Source organism: Arvicanthis niloticus, chromosome 8 (genome assembly GCF_011762505.2).
Source record: "Arvicanthis niloticus isolate mArvNil1 chromosome 8, mArvNil1.pat.X, whole genome shotgun sequence".
Taxonomy (NCBI): Eukaryota; Metazoa; Chordata; class Mammalia; order Rodentia; family Muridae; genus Arvicanthis; species Arvicanthis niloticus.
The window spans coordinates 40,486,569-40,505,803 of record NC_047665.1 but is presented as its reverse complement, the minus strand read 5'-3'; the positions used below and the strand labels follow the sequence as shown (position 1 = coordinate 40,505,803).

The window sequence follows — 19,235 nt, the reverse complement described above, 5'->3', positions numbered from 1 at the left end:
CTATCCTCTCCCAACCAGTTCTCCAACTGGCGTAGAGGGCCAGTCTAAATGTGAAATTTAACTTAGTTTTCTTGTGTCATTGAGTAGCAGAACATGAAAGATGTCTCTCTCTCTCTCTGTCTCTCTCTGTCTCTCTCTGTCTCTCTCTGTCTCTCTCTGTCTCTCTGTCTCTCTGTCTCTGTCTCTCTGTGTGTGTGTGTGTGTGTGTGTCTCCCTCCCTCCCTTCCTTTCTCTCTCCCTCTGCTTCCCTCCCTCTCTCATTTTGAGACAGGTTCTCACTATGTAGCTCAGTCTGACCTTGACTGGGTGGTTCTCCTGTCTCAGCCTTCTTAATGCTGGCATTATAAATGTGCATCACCACATTGTCTCGCCTGCTTGTACTTATTTTGCCAGTAGATTTATTGGAGACCACTTCTTCAGGGTTCTAGCATATACAGAAGACCAGCTGAAACACCCAGCCTCATGGGATTGAGCAACTACTAGATTCTTGGACTTTCCATTCACAGCTTCCCATTGTTGGGTTAGTTGGATTGCAGACTATAAGTCATTTCAACAAACTCATATATATGTATATGTGTATATGCATATGATATATATGTATATGGTGTATATGTATATGATGTATATGTATAATGTATATGCATACGCATATGTATATATATATGTATTATATATTATATATACATTTCGTGAGTCCTGTGACTATAGAGCCCTGACTGATACACTGTCTCTGAGAAGGTTCATAATGTGGATGTCACTTGTAGTGTGTGAGCAGAAGGAGAGATTCAAACATGAGGTCTTGAATGCTTCAGAAAACATTTTACTGGAAATAATATGTCTAGTTCTGAGGCTGAAGAATCCCAGGTCAAAGGCGTTCCTCACTCATAAGCACTGACTGAAGCAGTGGAGGTCACACAGGAAGGAGCACTTGCAGAATCAGGGACAACTTCTGGATCCCGGCAGCAGGGAGATGCCCGCGTCCTGTGTGAGCCAATCTGCTCCTACTCTCCCTTAGATTGGCCACAGGAGAAGGGCAGATAGGATGAAGACAGGGCTGAAGACCAAATTAAAAGAACTCAGGAACTGACAAGGCATTTGTCACAAGAGACACACATTTTAGGAGGAGCAACCGAGATTGTCTGACCACGCTCCATTGCTCTTTCTCCACCTTCAGGCTGGGAAGAGAAAGACTCAGAATGGCCAAGGGGACTCTTCCTCCAGATACAATGTCCAACCAAGCTATCCTCATGTCCTTTGAATTTGAGTGGTTCAATCAGGTTGTGTTGATGTTATTGATGGATTTTTTTTTTTTTTTTTGACACAAGATCTCTTGTAGCTCAGGCTGGTTTGGCATTCATGTTTCTCTTGTCTCTGCCTGTCTGAAATGTCTGTAATGTCTGCTGAGTGCTGATATTGTAGATAAGTGCTGACACCCAGCCAAACCTGTACCTGAGATCTTTGGATTTCATTTTTCCTTTTTTTTTTTTTTCCTCTTCAACTCAAATCTAACAAAGAAAAACATCTGCAGCTTTCCAGACACAAATCTACTTGTGCAAGGGAAGAACTTGGTCAATTTAGGGGTGACTTGGGCAGGTAGAGTCCGTTTCAGTAAAGAGTGTGCTGAGAAGATGAAGTCTTTTTTCAGAGCGGTCTTTAAGGGAGAGTGAGGAAGAGGTCAGAAGTTTGGCCTTCCTATATGGTTTTGAAATTTTTCAGGTACTCTAGGATGTCAGACTTCACAGTGCTGACAGGAGCCTGGTGGAACCAGCGCATGACAGGGACGCCATTGGGTCCCACCAGGAACTTCTCAAAGTTCCAGCGGATGTCATGAACTTTGATTGGCTCCCAGAGGGAATGTTTGCTTGTGACCACAGTCTCGGAGGGGTGGGGACAGGAGCGCTGCAGCAGAGAAGCAGAGAAGAGAAGACACATTATTTCTGTTCCTAGATGATCTAGGGTTTCCTCATTCATAGACAATCCCCTCCCTGTGACACCCATACGTCCTATTCTCCTGTGGTTTCTGCTAAACCCCACAAATTCTGCTAATCACACATCATGCCGGATGCCAAGAACGTTCTCATCTCATAGCCTAAGTATATTCCCTCTTTCTGCCCTTCACCCCAGGGCTGCATTCCATTCACAACACACAGCTTAAGATGTATTTGTTGCCCTTTAAACTTTCATTTCTTGTCCTTGTCATTGTTTGTTTTGTGAGACAGGATCTTACATAGCCCATGCTGGCCTCAAAGTCACTGTGTATCTGAAGACGACCTTGAATTCCTGATCCTCATGACTCTACCTCCCAATGCTGGGTCACAGATGAATAACTACCACTGTACAGGCTCGTCTTCCTTTTTTGCAATGTGAATGACTTGAACTAGAATGTTATTTCAAGGTGTAAGGGTTCTGTGGACCAGTGGAATTAAAAAAAAAAAAACATTTGGGGAACAACTTAGAGCTACTAGGATTGTTATCAAAAAAAGAAGAAAAAGTCTAACCCACATTTTGTCAGTTAATTTTAAAAAGATCACTGGAAGAATAACTCACACGTGGCCCATGACCTTCAAATAAAGGCTAATCTTAAAATGAGATAGATGGGATTCATGAAGCCTTCTTCACACTGTCCCAGCAGTTTGTGGAAAGCCATGCATGCAGTTGCACAGCTCTGCGTTCTCTGTATTGTTACTGTGTAGCCTACCACACAGGTGGCAGATACTCATCAAAAAAAAAAAAAAAATTCCTTGGATGAATGAGGGAATGAGTGTCAATGAACAAAGGGTCAAGTAGAAGCTGCCACTGCACACTGCCTATTCCTCACAAAGCCAGAGTCCCGCGGATGCTAACAGACTCATGTCTTTATGACATATGAGCTCACATCTCTATGCTGAGCAGATTTCATCCAGAAAGATTTACCCCCACATCCAGGAATAAGCCCTTGGGCCTGTTTCTACGATAACCAACCTATGGAGATTTTAAGCTCCTAAGGGATAGTAGGAAGACTGGAGGAGAGGAACCAGACAATTCACTCACCTTCAAGAAGGTAAAGATTTTCTGCTCTTTTTCACCATTTACATCCCCTTTCGCAAAAAGCTGGAAATTAGGTAAAAATCCTTTTCCTGGACGAACATACCTGCAACAAGCCAAAGGTTAGGACATAAGGGTACAAGTTAGGATGGTGAGATGCAGACAGGAAGAGCATAAAGAGGCAGAGATGTGCAGCGGGTAGAGGCATGGAGGAGCCAAGGGCATGTGTGTTGGTTTCCCTGGTTCACTTCATTTTCTTGATTTGATTCTAGTCTATCTTCACTCCTTTAACTGCTCCTGTCTCAGGACTAGCTGATCTCCAATTTCTCCACCATCGATCCATCCAGAGACTGAATGGGGCTTTGTCAAGATTCTCATCCATTAAAATCCACTTGCAAGTGCCCCAAACCCATTAGTCACCACATTCCCTGGCAATTTGGAGGAGCTGAAGGGTCTCTGATACAGGGAAGGCAATGAGACCTCTTACAGAGCTTTAGGCAGGTACTTACTTGAGCCCAGCAAGAATCTCTGAACTTTCTCCTGGTTCTTGCTTTCCAAATTGGTTGCAGGGAAAGCCCAATATTACCAAGCCAAGTGGCTTCAGATCCTCCTGGAGTGCATTCAGTTCTGTGGTTAGAAAACAGACAGCAAAATGGCCTGACCTGGAGACCCTCCATCCAGGAAGAATCCATTGGTCTGTTGCTACCATAACTAACATATGGGAATATATATAGCCCAGGCTGACCAGAGGAAGACCCTATGGGCTAGTCATTTTACAGAGAAGGAACCAGAAGGAGGAATCCACCTGTACATCAGAGAGTCTGAACATCGTGACTGCAGCTAGACCTGCATTCTGAGCCCCCTTATTGAGCAACATTCTTAAACTCACAACCAGGTTGTTTTGTTAGTTGGTTTGTTTTTGAACAAGGATTCCCAAGTCCCATTTCCAAATCCATTCCTCTGAGATGGTGCCAGCCAATGTTGCGGCTCAAAACCCAGACAGTATTTAAACCAAAACCAGCTGAGAATACTCCAGCTCATTATCTAGCCTCCTTGCCGGCTGACTGAGAGAATAGACCTTCCTTTCTCTAGAGGAATAGGCATGCATGGGTAGCATGGCTCTCTCCTGGGTACAGGCTGGCTCATGCTGAGCAAGTGCAGGTAGAAGCCAAGAGCTTCAAGCTGAACTTCTTGATATCCCATCCTGGGAAAATAAAAAATGAATTTTACTTAAAAAAAAAAAAAAAAGTCCCTAAAGTTGAAGTAATGCTCAAACTTCAGTGTTCCCGTTGTCCACTTCATGAAGTGTTCTGACTGCCCTGTTTAGACTGTGATGGTTGTTTCCTTTTTGACCCTTTCTGGGCTCTACAAATATGAGCCTATCACTTAAGGATTCAGCTTGGCCAATTGGACTCTCTCAAAGGCCCCTTTAAAGTTGGAGAGTGCCTCCCTGTTTCCACACGCTTTCCTCTCTTCCTCCTCGCTCTCTCATCTTTAGCAGACAATCCCTCTCTCCAGGAGAGAGGGAGAGCGGGAGAGAGGGAGAGAGGGAGAGCGGTAGAGAGGGAGAGAGGGAGAGAGGGAGAGAGGGAGAGAGGGAGAGAGGGAGAGAGGGAGAGAGAAAGAGAGAGAGAGGAAGTCTGACTTTCAGCCCCTTAGTAACTCTTCCCAGGTTTACTCATCTGTTACCTGCCAAATGTAAATTAAATAAGTAGATTGCTTTGTTTTTTTCCTCATTGAGATATGGTCATCCTATTAGTTCAGGCTGAGGCTCATGGCCTTCCTTCCTCAGTCTTTGAAGAGAGAATAAGAATCACAGCTATGCATTACCACACCAGGATATAATTCATTTTTAAGGCCTCTATAAACTGATAAGATGAATTATGCTTCGATTCAAAAAGAATGAGGGATTGGGATGACTTTAAATGTATATTATTAATTTCGAAGTCATCAAATAGTGCTCACAATGTTAACAATAGGGGCTTGAGAAGAAAGAACATCTCTCACAAATGTGACAGTATTCTGGGGAGCGGGGAGCAAGAAGCAGAGAGATTTTGTCCCTTTGACTTTTGAGCCTCTTGAATCTATTACTTCTGCAAAGCACAGTGCACACCATAACAATCCACAAGAAGACCTTATTAGTTCAAACAACCAGGAGCCTTCTCCACCAGCTTCTATTCTGGTCATATGCTACACCAGGTATAAAGCCCCGGTTCCCCCTTTTGTGGTCATTATAACTTTCCCTGGAAAAATCTCAAAAACATGGATCTTCTCTCCTGTATTCGTCAAGGAAACTTCTGGAATTTTCAGACTCATTGATATATTACCAAATTCATTTATGCATATTGATTCCAGTGACAGTCTCAAACAAGATACCAGGCATACCCAAGGGGGAATGGCCAGCCGCTTTGTTGTCTTATGTGAAGAGCTGAATGGAATCTCAGTTTTTGCAAATCACATGCTTTCCATCATTAGTATCCCCTCAACTACTGACCTCTGCCTTAGGATGTGAAAGCAGCCACAGCCGAGTATGTGCTGTGCTCCAAAAAAACCTTTAATGAAAATTGTCTAGGTTTGGCTGTGGGCTGTTCCTTGCTGAATTAAGACATCAGAAAAGGAAGTAAATTACATATGGAATTGGAATAACATACCCAATGTAGTTCAGAATATAGTCAGCTAAAAAATTTCGTCATGAAGTCACACGGCTCTGAATTCTTACCAGGGTACTGGATTGTCAGACCACAATAGGTAGCCACATTGACAAAGAGGACATGCTTTCCTGCATACTGTTTGAACGGAATGTGTTCCTTCCCATTAAGAGACAGAGCCTCGTAGTCGTAGATGGTGCCTTTCACGTCCTTGTAGCAGTCCATCTGGAAGAATTTGGAAAGCTTTGTTATGAGTGACAGCAGTGGTCACGGCTCTTTGATCGTCCAAAGCCCACGTGGACAGTAAAGGTGTTAACTGGGATTCAGAGAACAGACAGAATTGTGTAAGAGATTAGAAAACCAAAAAAGTGGGCTGGAGAGATGGCTCAGTAGTTTAGAGCACTAACTGCTCTTCCAGAGGTCCTGAGTTCAATTCCCAGCAACCACATGGTGGCTAACAACCATCTATAATGAGATCTGATGCCCTTTTCTGGTGTGTACTCAGACAGTGTACTCATATGGATAAAATATATAAATCTTTAAAAAGAAAAAGAAACCCAAAAAGTGAGGTGTCATGTGAAATCTATTGCTCATGTGGAGAAAGGAGGGACATGGAGGGGTCACTGTTTTCTCCTGAGGAGTGACAAGTAAGTGGTGACATGGAGGTCAGGCCATGTGTGGACAAATCTGAAGGAAAGAAACTAAAAACAAATGTCACAGAGAAAAAAACCCCTGCTTTTATGAAACCGAGGCCACACACAGCCCTGGTTTAAAGTCACACTGCCTGTTGCTCTCTATGTGAGCCACATTTTCATTGCTTCAGTGCTTCATGACAGCCTAGTTCCTTCTCTTTCCTTAGCTCTTCTGGCTTCCTACCCCACTAGTGAACATGATAAAATGAGACGTCTAGCCTGGAATAAGATCTACATTCAGTGTGTCTCCACATCTGGGCAGCTCTCATACCTGGGTGGCGGAGCTTTTTCTCCTAAGAAAAGCATCACAAAGAAGCTCCCAGGTCTGTCAGTGTGGAAAACACTATCATTTCCTTAATGGATTTCTCTTTCCTGTCACCACTCTCTTACTCATATGGCTGTCTCATATGCCAACACCATGACAATAAACTGTGTGTGCCAAGAAAGGATATGGAGAACCCCAGAGACAGACTAGCTGGTCACATCTGAAGATGTTTGAACAGATCGCCACACATCAGAAATAAGTTCTATGTGAAATTCTCATTTCACGTCCTCATGTTAAATTTCTCTATAAGGTCGGTCTCAGTTTTATTTATTTCTGTTTCTGCCTTAGCTGGGTCCCTGCCATGTGAAGGTGGACAGATACTCACCAGCACAGCCAGATCTACTCACTGTGCTGGGGGCCGGCAGCTATAAATTGTTCATGGAAGACAAGAAGTTCTATCCCACTGTGTGAGTGAATGTTTGATGGCTTCTAATGTCCCCTCCTCTGTTTCTATTATTCTGTGGACTGTCCCTTCTACTGCCACACAGATAGAGGTTGTTGATAAAACATCTGAGCTTCAAACTGAGAACAGAGCTAGGACTAGATCCTAGATTCTCAGACACCTATCACTCCCAACCTAATGCTTTAGGCTTCTGCTTATTGTTTTTCCCCATGTGTTCCTTTATTTTTAAAAATCTACATTAGCTTTTTTTTTTTTTTTCCTTTCAAAGAAGCCCTTCCTTCTTCATTCATCACTGGGGCTGTGATTAGTCAACTCCTCCAAACCCCAGTCTCCCAGTCTCTACTTACCTGATGACCATGATCATCAGACCTGCTCTGATCTAATATGGCTTGTGAGGGGCACGCACTTGGAGAAGCAGCAGAGAAAGGATAATTGTTAGTGGACTCTTTCCTCCTTATTTGTATGCAACTCGACAGTTCCTATTTATGGAAGTGAAGCTCATTCAAGAAAAGAAGAAAGGTTCGAGGTAACCACCAGGAGAAGAATACTGAGGCGAGGCTCTTACAAGAAGGGCCGAAGACAAAAGTGACCATGCTCAGCCCTGCTGTGCTCTCTATGGACCTTACTCACCTTCATCTTTTCCAGTCTGGGAGTTGTCTGTACATAGCTGGCTAGAAGAAGTGGAACAAGATAGAAGACTCTTAACTGTGTCGCCATGACTAGTATAGCTGATTTCTGGTCTGAGGGCCTGCTGTCTTTGTTCATCTCCCCAGAAACCAGCCCACACCTATCAAGACCAATCACAGGGCAGTAAGTATTCCTGTCCAGCAAACCTAGAGAATTTAAGTCATATCCTTGCCTACACACGCCCCCATGAGCACTCAGAATTCAATAGTGTGGTGAGGACCTGGAACTCATATTAATCCTGAATTTTATCTGGATTTGTTAGAATTATCAGAAAGTTGTGGCAAGCCCTTGGTTGTAAATGTTGAGAGATAAAGACAAACTTCCTTGCAAAACAGTTGACATGGATGTTCTAAATACTGTTTATAAGGTTTGAGATATGTAGTTCATGTATACTTAGTGTATACTTAGTGCATTAAAAACAACGACGACACCAACCAATCAGGTACTTTACCTAACATTATTATTTTAGCCTCTTTGCTAAATAAAGGAAACATTAGTTAGAACACTGCTATACTGCATAGGGTTGGGCAGTAACAGAAATACTGTCTATTATTTTAGCTTAAAAAAAAAAAAAAAAAAAAAAAAAAGAGTAGAGGCTGGAGAAATGAATGGCTCAGTGTTAATAGTGCTTGCTGGTCTTACAAGGGAGTTGAGCTTGGTTCCCACCACCTACATTTGGTGGCTCACAACTACCAGCAACTTCAGCTTTAGGGGAAGCCTTCTTCTATCCTCTCTGAGTACCCACATGCACATTTGCACATATGCACACACACACACACACACACACACACACACACACACCACACACACACACACACACACACAAATCAATAAATGAAATAAAATGTCAAGAAATAAAAATTTAAAAACCCTGAAGGATAGATAGACCCACCTAGAATCTGAACAAGAGAACCTGGGGATGGGGCAGGAATTGAGAATAAACCACCACGCATTGGTGCACTCATTTATAGAAATGCTTTCAAGGACTTATAAATCAGTAATTAAAAAAAAAAATCTGATCAAGAGAGAAACGGGCACAACTCAGGAAACCCAGTGGTATCTCTGGCAGGATACAATGTTCTCTCTCGACAATAATCAAAGAATTATGTATAAGAAAAGATACATCTGTGTTTTATCAGATTGGCATGAGTTAAGAGGATTGGTGGGACTCAGCCTGGGTGTAGTCTGGCCATTGTGCTCTTGTACAGTAGGCGGGGGTGGGGGATGGGGGGTGGGGGTGGGGAAAGCTGAACATTGTCAACTCTTTGGGTGCCTGCTCTGAAGGCAGTGCTTTCTATTTTTGAACTAATTAATTTGGGATGTGAGGTTGTTTTTAAAAATTAGCATGTAAAGCTCTAGTGTGTTTCTTGATGCTCCTCTCTGCTCCATCCCTGCCTCTGCCATCTACTGCCTGCTCTCACTAGTCCCCATGTGACCTTCATGACACAGGTGGCCCACCTTTAATCTCTCCCCATTTACTTAACATCTCCTTTTCCTCCTCTCATGGTCCCCTTTCTAGTTTCATAACCCATATTAACCCTTCATACACATGTGCAGATATAGAAATAAAAACCTAGGATCCATATGAAAGAAAGACTATAGTATTTGTCTTTTTCAATCTGCATTACTTGACTTAACACAGTAATTTCTAGTACCATTCATTTTTGTGTCACAATTTTTTCTTATGGTTGAATGAAATTTCATTATGTGTATGTACCACATTTTCTTTCTCTATGTGTTTGATAATGGACACCTAGACTGGGCCCAATCCCTGGCAACGAACATGGATAAAGTATCTCTGAGGTAGAGCTTAGTTCTTTAGGGATTTTTAGATTTTGAGAGTCCTCCATCCTGAGTTTTATAGTAGCTGCATTGGGTTACTTCACAGTGGGCCAATCAGATGCCCTCTCCCCCTGTCCTTGTTGGTACTGCTGGTACTCGCCCTTGGCTTGAGATGAGCTGGGATCTCACGCTAGTTCCTATTTGCGTTTCTCTAATGCCTAAGGATATCAACATCCTTATTTATTTGTTAATGTAGTTCAGGCTGAATTAAATTATTATGTACCCAAGGATGACCTTGAACTCTTCCTGTTTCCACTTCCCAAATTCTGGGATTACAGGAGTGTCACCACTATGTGGGATACTCTTTAAAAAAAAAAAAAACAAACTTTTTTTTTTTAAATTACATTTTATATATTTAGTATGTGTGTGTGCACGTGAGACGTGTGCACGCTATGAGGAATGAGTGGAAATCATAATCTGTGAGAAATTAGACATGACAAGTCACTGAATATAGTTATTACGTTAACTGAAAATACCCCCCTTCCTTCTGTTTGAAGTGATACCAAATCATCCTATTACGGCGTTACTAACTTGTGAGCTACACTGCCACTTTGTGTATAGTTTTAATTTTTTTTTTTTAAAGAAACTTGTGACCTAGGCTGTGCTCTATTTTAGAGATGGTCCCATGGGCTCCTGAAAAGGAAGTGTATTCTGTTTTCCGTCGATGGAGTAGTCTGCGTGTGCCACATGACTTTGTTTGATCTGCCCTGTAGTTTAATTTGGACGGTTCACTGATCTTTTGTTTGGATGATGTCTGTAGGGATGCTGTGTTGATATCACACACTATTACTGAATCAAGACCTGCCAGATATTTCATTTCTCTTATATTCATTTTATGAAATTGCACACCTCAATGTTTAATCCACATATACTTAATGTTGTTATGTCTTCTTGATGAATTGTTTCCTTTATTAATATTTAATGGGTTTTGTTATCTCTTCTTGCCAATAGTAGTTTAAATTTTACTTTACCTGACACCAGACCACCTTTTGTTTTTCATCTTTCTTTCAAGAGTCTGTCCACCATCCTTTGAGTCCATCTGAGTGTCTTTACCACTGAGATATGCTTCTTAGAGATAAGAATTGGACTTAGGTCTCCCTGGCAATGGGCAGAGACACCTTGTTGGTGATAATGTTCTTTTCAGTTAAGTTTTATCAGAGCAGTTGTCAGTCCTTCATTCATCCTAGCTTAATGCCTGGCTTAGTAGCAAAAGCTGTTTTATGCCTAGGACACATAAAAGTCAAATCAAATCAAATCCAGGCAGTGCAGCAAGAGAGGAGGAAAACAGGCAGAGACCTGTGTTCTACCAGGCCACATGGTTCAGACAGGAGAAGATGCTCACAGACCTGCTCTCTGACCCACAGTATAGGTGGGCCACAGTCACATAGGGCCCCGTAAATAGCACTGAAGGAGAAGGAAGACAGACAGAGACCTGCAACCACCACGACACCCACAGACTTGTCCTCTGGCACACAGCACTGGCAGGTCTGTAGGCATCCAGTTACTGCTATACCATGCAGCAAAGGCTGAGGATGTCACTCTGGTGGGGCCTGCCAGCCACATGGCCAGCCTGCAGCAGGAGCCACCACAGGGTGCAAACATGGGGTGGACAGATGGGAGAGAAAGAGAAGTGGAGCCGTTTTGCAGTATGAAGAAGGATGGAGCTGGAGGGTGGAGAGGAGTACCTGTTGTGAGTGGCCAGACCTGCCACCTGGGGCTATGGTGAGGTCCCAGTTGGAGCTGCCTCTGAGGACCATGTGTGGGTCCATGGCTATGTAGCAGTAGGTGTCTGAGGCTCATATTACCACTAGAGAACGTGAGGATATCCAGGTCTTGCCTCTCCCTGGCTTCGATGCTCTGGAGAGCCCCATCTCTTACCAGTGACAGAACTTGGGAGCGCAGAAGAGTGGACCCTGCCTCACTTCAGTTTACTCTCTCTACAACCATCATGGGGCTGGAGATGTGATCTCCAGCTTCCTGCTCTGGTTGCCTGCTTCTATGCCTTTCAGCCTTTCTCACCAATATGAACTTTCCTTTTGGAACCATAAGCCAAAATAAATGGTCTTTCGTAAGTTGCCTTTGGTCATGATCTTTTCTTTCACGGCAACAAAACGTAACTAATAGGGACACCCATTAATTTCTCTAAATTTGAGAAATTTTCTGCTATAATTTTGTTGCATAGATTCTCTTTGCCAATGGTTTTTAATCCCAGTTTCTTCCGCCCCATGAATGTGTAGATTTGGTCATTTAATTGTACCCTAGATATCTTAGAAGCTGTGGCTCTGTTCATTCATTTTATATTTTGGGGGTTTGCAGGACAGGTTTTCTGCATGTAGCCCTGGCTGTCCTGAAACTTGCTCTTTAGACTAGGCTGGTCTCAAACTTAGAGATCTGACCGCCTCTGCCTCTTGAGTGCTGGGATAGCAGGCGTGTTCCACCACCGGTATTATTTCTTAATTGATCTTTAAATGTAGTACCTCATTGACATTGTCCTCCATCCCTGAGCTTCTTTCTTCTGATTGGTTGAGTCTATAGGTGATGATTTCCACTGTGCTTTTACTTGGTTCATTGGATTTTTTTTTTTTTTTGTCTAACATTTTTTATTTGTTTGTGTTTTCCCCAAATTTCAATTTTCTTAAATTTTCATCCATATTGCATCCATTTTTATCCATGTGGTTGATTGATTTCCTCGTCCATTTGTTGACTTTTCCTTCTATGCTTCTTCCAGGCCCTTGCTTGAATTCATCTGATGGTTCCTAGTTTCTTTTAGGCAACTGACAACTTTTACTGGTAAGCTTTGGAAATACATATCCGGCATTTTGCCTGTTTCTGTTTCTCTTAATTCAGTAGTTGAATTTTATGGTCTTTTAGAGTCATGTTGCCTTGGAATTTCACATTCATTTTGTTTCATTGATGCAACTTGCATCTCAGTCAGTTTGGACATGTCTTTGGTTTCATTTGGAGATATTAAGCAGCCTGCTCTTGAAGGGTTTAGTCTCCAGTACCACTTTTGGAGGAGTCTTGATTCTGAAGAAGTTTCCTGTGCTTTATTAGAGCTTTGTGATAGTTTAATAGCAGCTGCAGTGGCAGAGCCCCCTTGATTTTCCTGTATGCACTGCCTTTTGTCAAGTCCCCACTGCTGACATCTGAGAGGCAAAGGCACAGACTTTTGCTTCCATCCTGGATGTAGTAGATCCACAGAGACAGTAGTAAAAGGCTGGGAGCTGAAGGGCAGCCCAGGAAGTGACATGGCCACTGGGCTCCTAGGGCAGTCATTTCTGGAAGTGTGACCTTTGGTCTAATTCCATCAGCGCCACATTACTTATAAAAATATTTATCTCTAGTCTATACCCACCTTTAGAGAGTGAAAGCACCAAGCAGAGACAACAGGTTGGAATGATAACAATCTTGCTTATGCCTCAACAAGAGATTTGGTAAAAGCTGTTTCCTACTCTACATAGACTGAGACGGAGGAAAGACTAAAAAGAGGGTGGAGGTTGATCTGTGCCACCTGGTCTTAATGCTTTAGAGTTATAAGGAGGAGGCAAATTCAGCAATTAACTCGATGCTGATGAGATAACTAACAAAAAGACACCGAAAAGATATTTAGATTAACAAAAGACTCTCAGATTTCCCCTCTTTCCCACACTGAACTCTGGCCTCTCTGCCCATAGGATCTACACTGCCAGCTCAGCTCTGTAGACCTTGGGAGTATGATTACCAGAATGAGAAACAATGCCTCTCTGGCTCTAAGCTATCTTTCCAGACTGCCCCCTCTGCGGCTCTCCTCTCTCATGCTCACACCAAAGCAGCCGCCTCCTATTCCAATGTGAAATCTGAGTGGGAATTACTCTCCATGTCTGTGACGCCTGAGTATTCATGACTTATCTGGGAACCCGAAGCCTTTCCTCCTGTCAGACTTCTGATCTTTTTTTGGAGGCCTCTAATCTCTGAGGAGGAGCCTAAAACAAGGCCAGGCTGAGCCAGCTACAGAGCTCCTCAAATCCTTTAAGTCACCTTAAAGATACGGACTGTCTGGCCCTGCATCTCTGTCTTGGCTCAGACAATCATAAAGATTAGGATAATAAATCTGGAACAGCACACTTTGGTTTCTCAGTCTTTCCCAATCACCTAGACTTTGATTAAATCATGTTCTGGGCCTTTCGATCTCATCTATCTAACTGAAGAAATATAAACTTTATGCAGTGTGTTAGCTCTTGCTTCAGTGTTACTGAGATAAAACATCCTGACCCAAGCAACCTGGAGAGAAAAGGGTTTATTTGGCTTTGAATTCATCACTGAAAGAAGCCAAGGCAAAAAGAGATCAATGAGAAACATTGCTCACTGGCTTGCTCAGCTTGCTTCTTTATACAACCTAAGACTGGCTGGGGCTGGTGCTACCTGCAGTGGACTGGGCCCTCCCACATTAATAATCAATAAACTATCCCACAGACATGCCCATGTTCCATCTGATGGAGGCTGTTCCTCAATCAAGATTCCCTTTCCCCAAGTGACTCTGATTTTTTTAGGCTGACAAAACTTAACCAGCTTGAGGGGTTAATTTGAAAAATTGAGGAGACACTGTTGGACCTGAAAGTCTCAACACCAGGACATGCAGTGCACAGAGACACAGAGACGGAGATTGATGCAATCAGCAAGAGGAATCTTTATCTGGATACGTCGGGGTGGCTTCACTCTTGAAGGAGGAAGGACCCCGAATTTCTGAAGCACACACCTTTTATACTTTAGCATAGGCAGACTTTAGCAACTGAAAAACTTGTTTAAACCTAATTGGACACTTTGCTTAGCCTTTAAACTTATTGTACACACTCACTCAGGCAGTTATTTCTGGTGGGCTGTGTTTATCCAGGGCTGTGAAGGATACAGCTGGTTACTAATCAGTACATTCTGCGTTTTTCTCTGAGTTGTTTTTTAGCTTTCTCCCTGCTATCAGGAACAGCCTGACCAGTGGGGATGGTTATATCTCCAAATGCCCTTTCTGTTCCCTTGGTTGTTGTGGTGAATTTGTCAGGATGGTCTCACAACACATGATTTATTCAAATTTAGCCTGAGATAAACAGATTCTCGGGTTGCTAATTTAACATACTCCAATTACTTTGAAAAAAGTAATGCTTAAGCAGAAAAACATGATTTGACTAAAGTTTTGGGTTCTTCTCTAGAGGCCAAAATGTTTCTTAAGAGCTCGGACTCAGCAAGATGCTCAGGCCAGGGCACTGCCTACCACCAGTCAGGGTGTGCATCTTAGCTGCTCACTGCTGCTCCTCCCACCTCCCACCAGAGGTGGTTATCAAATCTTTATCATCTTCTTCCTTTTGGGTTCTTTTTCTTCCTTTTCTTATACCCAATGCCCAGTGGAAATTCTGAAAACCAGGCATGCTAACCAAATCCAGCCAGATGCCTTCCTTAGAATTCCCTGAAGCTTTGAACCTGAGATTGTTGACCTTTCGCAGAATTCTGTGTGCTCTTGTATTTATACAAAGATGGCTATGGGACATCTTTTTTTTTTTTTTTTTTTTTTTTTTTTTTTTTTTTTTAATTTACATTGGTGTTCTGCCTCCATGTATGTCTGTGTTGTCTGTGTGAAGGTGTCACAGACAGTTGTGAACTGACATGTGGGTGCTGGGATTTGAACCCGGTCCTTTGGAAGTGCTCTCAACCACGGAGCCATCTCTTCAGCTCTTACATTATAAATCTTATGGGCCACTATTGAGACAGTTGAGACAGAACTTATGGGATACTAGGCAAGTATTAAACACTATTAAAATGCTCGCAAAATACCCTAAATTACCATGATTATTTATTGTAAGTTCTTATTGCACTCTTTGATGTTTATCTTCCTGAATTTAAGCTAAGAGGCGTCCACGAGGCTATCTTACTCCCTAACTAGCAGCTGTTGGACTCTGCCATGCTGCCACGGTTGCTGTGAACTAAAGGGCTATGGGTCAAAATAGCTAGCCAGATGATCCTTACCAACACAGCCACCTGGAACACTTTAAAGACACCTTGGAAACATGATGTAGTTATCAATCATTGCAACCGATTGTCCCAGCCCCTGAAGGCATATCCCTAGCCAGGATATGTTTGAAACAGTTTGTACCAGACTTTTTGATATGACAAGCCGTGAACTCTACATGACCCTGCAATCATTTCTGTCTATGTCAGAGTGATGATTTTCCTGATGGCTTAGCAGAGGGACTCCTGTGCTTGATAAGAGACAGGGCTTGTGAATGGTCCACAACAATCTTGTCCAAACAATTGGTTATGATTGGTCCTGAGCTCTTTTCCTGGGCTTTAGTTGAGCGCAGTGAGCAGGCTGGGAGACATCCTTCCACACGATACACTGCCTCCCTGGGTGTGGTAACATTACACTTGATAAAAGGCTTCTCTGGAGTGCTCTTTTCTTATGAACATTTGTAGTGAAGGCTGAGCTGCTAACAGAGAGAAAACCAGCTAGGTGAAGGCAGCAGAAACTCCTGTCAATATCTTGCAGAGGAGATGTCTGACAACTGAAGCAGCAATTGAACAGTTTGGATGCAGCCAGGGAAGAAAGAATGTGGAAAGTGGGGTGATGGCAAAGGAGGGCAGAGAGCTGAGAGTAAAGATCGGCAAGAGCTGGGAAGAGCCAGAGAAGAGAAGCTGCAGGCCCTGGGTGCCAGGAGGCTCCAGAGAACCGTTAAGTTTAAGGACAAAGGTCTCCTATCTCAGGCCAAGAGCAGCAACCTCGGCCAGTGTTAAAGACTAAGAGTCCTTAGTCCTTAAGTCTCACATTCCAGACCTGACAGGTAACCACAACACAAGAGGGTACCACCTGCTGCCACCCATTGCTGTCACCTGCTGCTCCTGAGCACTAAGAGAAATAAACCTCCAGAGAAGAGCCATTGAACTTGTCCTTGACCTGCCTACTAGTTCTATCTGAGTAGGGCAGACTCCCAGCCTAATACAGTGCCACTGAGATGGAGAAAACTTTATATGGTTGCATGGATGGATGTGCTATGCACACAAATATTTGAAGAGACCAGAAGTTTCCACTGAAATGACAAAGAATATAATTTTTTTGTTTGTTTGTTTTTTTTCGAGACAGGGTTTCTCTGTGTAGTCCTGGCTGTCCTGGAACTCATTCTGTAGACCAGGCTGACCTCGAACTCAGAAATCTGCCTGCCTCTGCCTCCCAAGTGCTGGGATTAAAGGCGTGTGCCACCACAAGGAATATAATTTTAACAAATAAGATTTTAGCTGCAAATAGTTGGGCATGTGCCTTATATCGAATCTGTAAAAGCCAACCCAATGCTAAGCCAAACTATGTCTTGAAAATCTTTAAAAACTTTCAAATTCCTGTTACCTTAAATGTGGTGGGAGACTAGAGTGGGAGGAATCAGATCCCAATCTTGTTCTGTTTCCCCTTTCAGACAGTGGTCTTCCTGATGCTGGGGTTCATATGAGGCTGGGTGGTTTGCTCAAGGTCACATACCAGTGGGTGACAGTTTGGATTTTAGTCTTTGCTCATGATATAATCCCACCTGAAATTCAGCACTAGGTTTCTGGTTTAGTGTCTCTGAACTCAAAGGGAACTTATGACCTTTGGGGACCAGTATACTTCTCAATCTCTAGTTCAGGTGGTGTCTTCTGTAACTACCCATGTCCAACTCAGACACTTTCTGTCCATTTTTTTCTTGGCTGTTCTGAACTAGATCCTTCTGCTGTTTTATTTAGATCCCATTCGGGATCTTCCTGTCCCCTAGATTGCAAGAGCGGAGCACAGCATCTACTGCACCTCTGCCACTGTAAGGAAATGCCACCCATGTTCACATACAATTCCTAGTTCCTGAATATGTTGCACACCAATAATCTCACTCAGCTTTACAATCAGCCAGTTACAGAAACGAGGCAGACCTCATTAGCTCAAGTTAGCTCAAAATTGGAAAAGGCAGATTCAGAAAGGCAAGAATGTCTCGACTAAAGTCTCACAACGGCACAGATCCAGACCATAAACTTGAATTCTTATTCAGAACTACTTGTCTCTCTAAACCTGGTGGGCATTCCTCATAATACATGCTGGAAAATACAGGAATCTCACTATTGGTCCTTGTATATTTCATTTTCAGCTTCATGGCTTTAAGTTTTCTGAACGTCCCCACCTCTGTGCCTGTTGTGATAAACTTTGGGGCAATATGTCTTAACTTGGGTCTTCACTGAAGCAACTGGCTTGGGACAGACTTCCTGATGGGGCTGTCTTTTATGCCAAGTGTCCCTCCTCTGACTGGCTCCAAAAGGAAGTCTGCTCCTCAGATGCTGAGCTAGGGCGGTAGTGAGGGGAATAATGTGTCCTCCCCGAGGCCTTGTTCCTGTCCAGTGCACTGGATTTAGTAGGCTGGAGGAGGGTGTGGGAGCATTGTGTCCATGCGTAACACCAGGAACTCAAGGAACCCACACCACTGTGACTCATCTTCAAGCGAAGGCCAGAGGGAGGGAGAAAGGTCTGCAGCAGGCCAACCCTGCACTCTGGCCTTTGGGCAACACTGCTGATTTAGGAAGCTCCGATGGGTTGGTACCTTTTGTTTCTCAGGATCTGACAGGCATTTGATTGGATTGTTTCATGGAGCAAAGGGTTTACCTTCTCCCAACATGTTCCAACAAAATAACTTTCTAAAACAACATGCAAGAAAATCCTTGCCCCAGAGCCCCAAAGTTTATGAATCCATGACACAATGAGAAAAATGTGCAGTGTCTTCACCAATAGGGACTCTTTGTCAAGTTCTTGTGGACAGCCACATAGAATGACAATAGCACGCATCGTGTTAGAAGGTTCCTGGAACCCCACCAACCAACAACTCCACCTGGCACTGGGTGTTTTGTTAATAACTTACAGTTTCTAGAAGGATATTCTCCATGCTGGGAACTCCAATTAAGCTCCTTTTAAAAATTATTTTTAGGAAGCTTATAAAATGTAGGTTTCTATTTTTTTCCCCAAACATCCTTAGTGTTAGTTAACCCTTCTCTACCCCCTCCTCTGCCATACCCTTCCCTCCCGGTCATCATTGCCACCCATGATTCTCTCTTACCCCTTCACATACCTGTGTGCTGTACTATGCCCCCCTCTCTGGCCACTTTCTCTCCCCACCTTCAAAGGCATCTTTCTAGCTTTCTGTCTTCTACAGGTACTCCAGGTCAAACACTGAAGATTAGAATGGGCTTTCTTTGCCCGTTCTTCAGTTGGTGATTCAGGTTGTTTCCATTTTGTAGTGATTCTGACTAGAGCAGCAATGAACACCGACATGCACGTAAGTCTGCAGTAGAATAGAGAGTCTTTTGGCTATATGCCCAAGAGTGGTTTATCTGGGTCTTATGGGGTGTATCTATTTCTATTTTTTTGAGGTATCTCTGTAATCATACCCCTGTGGTTTTTGTTTGTTTGATTTTTAATCCCCTGGTGTTAGGTGCAATTCCCCTTGTTGACAAACGAGGACATGAAACTGTGGAGAGAAAGATGTTTTACAGCCATTGAGGACATCATATGTAACTGGAAAGAACTGTGAAGCGAGAGAACTTTTGTCCCAGTCGCAAGCTAAAAGTCAGCTTTGTGACATATTGTGGTT

General features: G+C 43.2%; 1 protein-coding gene across 1 annotated transcript; it reads right to left on the bottom strand.

Annotated features, from left to right (window-relative positions):
- Nucleotides 1-240: 240 nt before the first annotated feature.
- LOC117714035 (epididymal secretory glutathione peroxidase) lies at nt 241-18,936 on the bottom strand. Its single transcript, XM_034510638.2, has 6 exons — nt 18,714-18,936; nt 7,723-7,879; nt 5,744-5,897; nt 3,534-3,651; nt 3,031-3,130; nt 241-1,899 (listed from the first exon to the last, which is right to left on the bottom strand). Exons 1-6 carry the CDS (start codon nt 18,914-18,916, stop codon nt 1,693-1,695), a joined length of 939 nt encoding a protein of 312 aa, XP_034366529.2. The 5' UTR covers nt 18,917-18,936; the 3' UTR covers nt 241-1,692.
- Between the last annotated feature and the right edge of the window lie 299 nt (nt 18,937-19,235).

What these genes read in the sequence shown, in the direction of transcription:
- LOC117714035 (XM_034510638.2), bottom strand. Translation starts at nt 18,916, where the DNA reads ATGTCGGTGTTCATTGCTGCTCTAGTCAGAATCACTACAAAATGGAAA. An exon ending in GAGATTCTTGCTGGGCTCAA is followed by an intron (nt 3,131 to 3,533) that starts GTAAGTACCTGC and finishes GGCTTGTTGCAG; the next exon opens with GTATGTTCGTCCAGGAAAAG. An exon ending in AAATCTTTACCTTCTTGAAG is followed by an intron (nt 1,900 to 3,030) that starts GTGAGTGAATTG and finishes TCTCTGCTGCAG; the next exon opens with CGCTCCTGTCCCCACCCCTC.